At 41.4% G+C, this 6,676-nt stretch overlaps 1 protein-coding gene across 3 annotated transcripts in view; it reads left to right on the top strand.

The window, feature by feature from the left end:
• ubr2 (ubiquitin protein ligase E3 component n-recognin 2) overlaps positions 1-3,717 on the top strand; it is a 34,106-nt gene extending 30,389 nt beyond the window's left edge. For all 3 annotated transcript variants that reach the window (XM_042432418.1, XM_042432419.1, XM_042432421.1), the window contains 8 exons: positions 152-290; positions 409-499; positions 719-849; positions 1,722-1,830; positions 2,044-2,178; positions 2,271-2,441; positions 2,662-2,763; positions 2,874-3,717. In XM_042432418.1, the coding sequence (XP_042288352.1) occupies positions 152-290; positions 409-499; positions 719-849; positions 1,722-1,830; positions 2,044-2,178; positions 2,271-2,441; positions 2,662-2,763; positions 2,874-3,015 (1,020 nt within the window). In that variant the 3' untranslated portion in view covers positions 3,016-3,717. The remainder of the gene's footprint in view (positions 1-151; positions 291-408; positions 500-718; positions 850-1,721; positions 1,831-2,043; positions 2,179-2,270; positions 2,442-2,661; positions 2,764-2,873) is intronic.
• The last annotated feature ends 2,959 nt before the right edge of the window (positions 3,718-6,676 follow it).

Genomic DNA, 6,676 nt, shown 5'->3' with positions numbered 1-6,676 from the left:
CCAGTATAGTTCCAGTTTAAATCCAGTATAGTTCCAGTTTTAATCCAGTATAGTTCCAGTTTAAATCCAGTATAGTTCCAGTTTTAATCCAGTATAGTTCCAGTTTTAATCCAGTATAGTTCCAATTTAAATGCTGTCTTTCTCTCTGCAGGTTTACAGCGTGTTGTCCTACAGCTCAGTTCACTGTCTGGACCAATCAAGACAGAGTGTGGTTGACTCAGCCCACCTCCACCTCCTTCACCTGGTCACTGTGGCTCACCTGGTTCAGATCCTGCTCACCTCCACAACAGGTAACACACACACACACACACACACACACACACACACACACACACACACACACACGTTCACTCTGTAGGTGTTTCAGCAGGGATCAGTGAAGATTGTTTCTCACCTGTCTGTCTGCAGAGGAGGTGTTTATGGATCAGGACAGTGGAGGATCAGAGGAGGAGGAATTCACCTGTCAGCTGTACGACACGCTGAGGAAACACCTGGGCAGGTGAGCAAACACCAAACACTCCCAGGTGTTCAGACAGATGTTGATCTGTCTCATCACAGCTGCAGACAGCACTTGGCTGTTGTTTTATTTATATATATATTATTTATTGTTATTTTTTTAGTGATTCATCATTTCATTTAAAGATGATGAACCAATAGACGAATAAAATGATCGGTGTTGTCAGTCTTACTGATGATCAGTTTTGTGTGTATTGATCAGTGCGTTACCTGAGGTGAACTCTGGGTGGCAGCTGTGGCGTTGTGTGAAAGTCGGCATCCTGCCGTTCCTCAGAGCCGCCGCTCTCTTCTTCCACTACTTGAACTCTACAGCGCCGCCTGCTGACCTGCTGGGTAATAACACACTCCGAACACATTCACACACACACACACACACACACACACAATAACATGCTAACGCTAACACACGCTAGCACAGGTTCTCAGAGTTTCTCTTGTTGGTGAAGGTTGTCGTGGTCGTACGCAGCCTGAAAGTCAAACCTGCAGACAAAACTCAGGGCTGAGAAGAGTTGAGATAACTGTGTTTTTCAGGCTGTTAATGATAAACAGGGAGGCGTGAAGTGTTCATTACAAGCGTTCAGATCATTTTATATTTATTTCTAGTTGATATTCAGCTAATAAAGATGCTAGAATTCAATATCAATTAAAAAAAAAAAAAAAAGTGAAGCTCTTTTTACTGTTGTAGCCTTATCTATCAAACTATATACTGCCATAATTATATATAATAATGGTTATATATAGATCAATATCCTGTCGTTTATCAAGCAACAATAGTTCAGAAAATACCAAAAGTTCAGTGTGTGCAGCTTCTCCTTGATGAGGAATTGCTGCTTTTATGTCTTTGTAAAACATCTTGGACTCTGTGGTGAAACTATGATGGACATTTACATTTGTTATATATATAATAATCTGAACATTAATTGATGCCTGAAGCCCAAATATATATGATTTTTTTTTTTTAAGAAAATGTGAATTAACTGAAACTAAAAAAAGTGTTGAACAAACAAACATCTTGAAGAACAAAATGTTGATTTAAATAAGATATTTTAATAATAATAAATAATAATATTCTACATTATTTTAATAATAAACATTACTACACAATTTGATTTATGTTTTCCTTTTTTGTATGGACATGTGATTTCAGTTGAATTTTATATAAACTGTGTGTGTGTGTGTGTGTGTGTGTGTGTGTGTGTGTGTAGTTGCAGGTCCTGGTCAGTGGGAGGCGCTGTGCAGCTACCTCGGCCTGCCCTCCAACCTGCTGCAGCTCTACCAGAGCCAACACACACTGCTGGAGCCACTCATATACAGGTAACACACACACACACACATACACACACACACAGACACACACACACACACACAAAAGACACAAAGACCCTCCAAAACCACAGTAATGAGAGCAGAGCAGCACTTCTACAGTTAAACATACATGCAGAGAAAACAGAGTGTGTGTGTGTGTGTGTGCGTGTGTGCGTGTGCATGCATGCGTGTGTGTGTGTGTGTGTGTGTCGTGTCCTGCAGGTGGTGTAGTCATCCAGGTGTCAGACAGACTCTGCAGGGGGCCGGAGTCATCGTCAGGTTCCCCAGAGAGTCGAATCGACTGATCGACCTGCCCGAAGATTACAGCGTCCTGATCAACCAGGCGTCCAGCTTCACGTCAGTACACACACACGCACGCACACACACGCACACACACACCTGTACACATGTGCACCTGTACCTGAGTGTGTTGTGTGTTACCTGTGCAGGTGTCCCCGGTCAGGAGGTGATAAGTCTCGTGCTCCCACTCTGTGTCTGGTCTGCGGCTCCATGTTGTGTTCTCAGAGTTACTGCTGCCAGACGGAGGTGGACGGAGAGGACGTAGGAGCCTGCACCGCCCACACCTTCACCTGCGGAGCCGGCCTCGGCCTCTTCCTCAGGTACACACCTGTCGCTACTACTGATGATGATGCTGCTGCTAGATGAAAAGCAAGGAGATCAAATACCTGCAGAACTAATGACAACTTTCTCTGTGTGTGTGTGTGTGTGTGTGTGTGTGCGTGTGTGTGTGTGTGTGTGTGTGTGTGTGTGTGTGTGTGTGTGTGTGTGTGTGTGTGTGTGTGTGTGCGTGTGTGTGTGTGTGTGTGTGTGTGCACGCAGGGTCAGAGAGAGTCAGGTGTTGTTCGTCGCAGGTAAAACGAAGGGCTGTTTCTATCCTCCTCCGTACCTGGATGACTACGGAGAGACGGATCAGGGCCTCAAGTAGGTGTTTTTAACCCGACATCAAACCAAGTCTGCGCTCTGTGATGTCATGTTTATGTTGCGGGGACTCATCTGTTGTTTTGTTTATTTGTTTGTTTGTTGTGTTGTAGACGGGGGAACCCCCTCCACCTGTGCGCGGACCGTTACAGGAAGATCGAGCGTCTATGGCGTCAGCACGGCATCGCTGAGGTCATCGGTCACGCTCAGGAGGCCAATCAGACGCTGGTCGCCATCGACTGGCAGCACCTGTGATATTCATCTCGGCTCTGCCCCCCCCTCACTCAGAAAACAGGCGAATGTTTGGTTCTCAGCGTTTGCCCCGCCCTTTCTTAATAAAAAACCCTTCCTCTCAACCAATCAGCTTCCTGCAGCCCAGCGCTGAGCTCAGATCAGCTTTCAGGGATTTTTTCAGGAATTTGGCTTTTTGGTTTCTGTCTCCGGGAGGCTTCTGACCTTTGACCTTCTCCATGTGTCACTCCACCAATCAGGGAGAGGCAGTAAAACTGATCGTCTCACAGACAGGAAACGCTGATGTGAGATTTAGAAACTTTTTTTAAATTTAAGAGTTTTCTGTTTACTGAGGCGTTCTGACTTTGTGGGAATCTTTCTGCTGTAACTGCAAAATGAACCAAAGTGAAGCCCCGCCCACCTGCTGCTGTCACTCACAGGTGATTGACAGGTTATTGAAAGCAGTTTAAGATCAGGTTTGACCTGTTAAACACGACACACTCGTTATCTTTCACATTTAAACTTCATTTTCAGATCGAGGTTGCTCTCTCTCTGCGTGACGGTGAACCAGTGGAAACTGGTGTGTCGTTGTGTTTCCATACAGGTGTGAAGTGGGAGGAGCCTGCGGCGTCAGTCAGTGTTGATGACATGAAACTCTTTTCACAACATGAACAGTCGTGGTAGAAAATATCTAGTTCTTTAATTAAAAAAAAAAAAAAAAAAAAAGTCAAAGCTACAAGCATGTGGACATAAAAACTGAAGGAGAGAAGTCAACTCCTTCAACTCCCATGGTGCATTTCAGGAACAAACGTCCAATCACAGAGCTTCAGGTTCTGTCGCTGTAGCTATATATTATATGTTGGAAAAAAAACTGATTTTATAACCTGCAAGTTAAATTAATTCATTTTTAAATTCTGGATCTAATTTACGATGGAATCAGCAACCATGGTCCATAGCAACAGCAGCAGAGGATCATGGGTATTGTAGTATTAATAGACGTCCACCAAACTAATAGATAAAAACCTGATTCTTAAGAGACTTAAAGTGTAAATACTAAACATATATGATGGTTACATCATCCAGAAGACTTCCTGTTTCAGTAACATGGAGAATTAAGCTCCTCTCACTTCACGGCTCTGTAACTCAGTAACTCCAGGTCATAAATCTGTTCTCCACATGAGAGGAAGAGGTAATAAACGATATACTTTGAGAGCACAGTTTAGTATTTTGAATTATAAATGTGAGGACATGAAGGACTAAACTGATCTCAGGACGGACGGTAAGAACAGAACCCATCAGACTCTGAAGTCTTTCATCTTCTCTTGTAGCAGCTTTTGGTTCTGAACCCGAAATGAATCTCCTGATGTTCAGTTGTTTTTTTAAGAGTTTCCATGACGACAGATCCCCAGAGTCTCATGTTATATATATATATACATATTTATATATATATATACACTGAAGCATCATGGGAAATGAAAACAGTTGTGGAAGAAGTGGACGCCTCCCGTCTCGCACCCTAAATTTTAATAAAGAGGAATATTAATAATAATCCTATAATCTTTGTGTCTTATTAGCATCAGTCGAGGGTCGGCGTATTGATCGGTTTTACAACATATCAAACCACATATCAGAGCTACTTATTGATTAGGAATGAAAGGCTGATTTCAGTTTTGTACTTTTTGTTGTTTTAACATTTTATTTAAAGAGATTTTTTTGGGTCCCGCGGTGTGCTTCATATGTTTTGCTTATTTTGGAGAAGAGCTGTGTGATGTCACTTCCTGTTTAAAAGAGTTGAATGTTAGACTTTTTTTTTTTAAGGCTTTGAGTTTGTTGCTGTGAGAGCTGAAGGGAAACATCCTGATGAGAATGGACTGCAGAAATCTCCACCTTTTGACTTTATTTATTGATTTGTTCTAAAAAAAAAAAAAAATCTGATTTTTCTTTTAAACAAGTGAAAAACTCAACCAGTGTCTCTTGATTTCTGTTATATTCTTTCAAAGATTCTTTTCTGTAAAAACCAGTGAAACAAGCTGATTTGTTTTTTTTTAACTTGTTTAAAATAAAGTCAGGTTTTTGAGAGTAGGAAAGAAAATTCCTTTATTATGTTGGAGATGTTTTTGCATTTTCCTCTGAGGGTGACCTGGTCCTCTTCACAGCATGTTGCCTCCTCACCGCTGCATCATTTATCACATCTGACTTGTGAATATGTGAATTCTTGTATAAATGAGTATATGTACAATATTGTATAAGAATAACAAAACCAATAAAAACTTAAAAAGGAGTTTTTGTCATTAGTTTGTCTGAAGACACTAAACATCTCAGAACTCATCACATAGTTAATAAATGTAAATATGTTTTTTGTTATTGTATAATATTTAAATCGTCCCCATTTTTTACTGATTTGATTTTAATGTCCCCCTTAATCAAACCAGAGGTAACAAGCCGAGTCATTTAGATTCTGACTTGAGCTTTAAGTCAACAAACAAACAAACAAACAGCATCTTTAACCTCAGAGGTATTGCTCTGGTTCGACCGTTTCTAACTCAGCAAAATGCTGAAAAACTAATTCATGCTTTTATTTCAAGTAGATTAGACTGTTGCAATGCACTTGTTATGGATCTTCCCAAAAAAGGTCGACAGTTTATTCAAAACAGCCCGACTGTTAACAAAAACAAAGAAGAGAGAACACATCGCTCCAGTCTGGGCGAGTCAACACCGGCTCCCCGTTATAAAGCTGTCAGTGGATCCGGGTCCAGCTACATCACAGCCTCCCTGATACCTGACTGATGCTTCCGCACGAGTCCTCAGATCTTCCTCTGCAGGACCGCTTGACATCCATAAACTTACCCAAAAGAAAACTGGAGATGCAGCTTTTTTTCAATTATGCTCCCAAACTGTGGAACGCCTCGTTAGAGAGACGTTAGAGACGCTTTAAACGACACTTAAAGACTTTTACAGCATATCATATACATTATATATCCATTTTAAAGACATTTGTACTCTTATTCATGAATGATTACGTCTTTTACTTCAGATTTTTAGCTGTGTCTCCTCTCATTTTGCCTCCTTTTATTCTTCCTGTTAATGTTCTCAATTATTTATTTATCTATTTTTTATTATTATTATCTTTTTAATGTGAAGCACTTTGAGCTGCATTTTGTATGAAAGGTGCTATACAAATAAAGTTATTAAATTTATATATTATTAAAAAAAAGTGTACTGAGTGTAGCACTGTGTGTCTGTTGCCATGGTAACACCACCACCAGGTAGACAGCAGGTGTGTGCCGTGTCTGGGATATATCAGGGAGGAAGCTTCTCTTTTTCACATTTACACACTTAAGACAATTCATTCATACCTGGAAGCTTCCCAGTACAACCACAGTCTGACCAGCTGCCACTGAGCAGCTCTACTGGTGGGGGTTGGGGGGGTTAGAGGTCTTGCTCAAGGGCACCTCAGTGGTCACCCAGATTTATCCTGCCGGGTATTGAACCGATGACTCTCTGGTCACAAGCTCTAACCTTTAGCCCACCTCTGCCCCGCTCTGACGCACACTTCATATTCAGAGCCAAGTGTATCCCACAATGCACCGCAGTATATTGCACAACACCAGTCCAGTTGTTGGCGGTAGTGAACCAGCAATAACTGACAGACAAGAAGTTATCAAAGTTTAGGAAAAGTTGGATT

The sequence above is a fragment of the Thunnus maccoyii genome, chromosome 14 (assembly GCF_910596095.1).
Source record: "Thunnus maccoyii chromosome 14, fThuMac1.1, whole genome shotgun sequence".
NCBI classification, from domain to species: Eukaryota; Metazoa; Chordata; class Actinopteri; order Scombriformes; family Scombridae; genus Thunnus; species Thunnus maccoyii.
The sequence above is the reverse complement of the archived record's forward strand: the minus strand, read 5'-3'. Positions and strand labels throughout refer to the sequence as shown.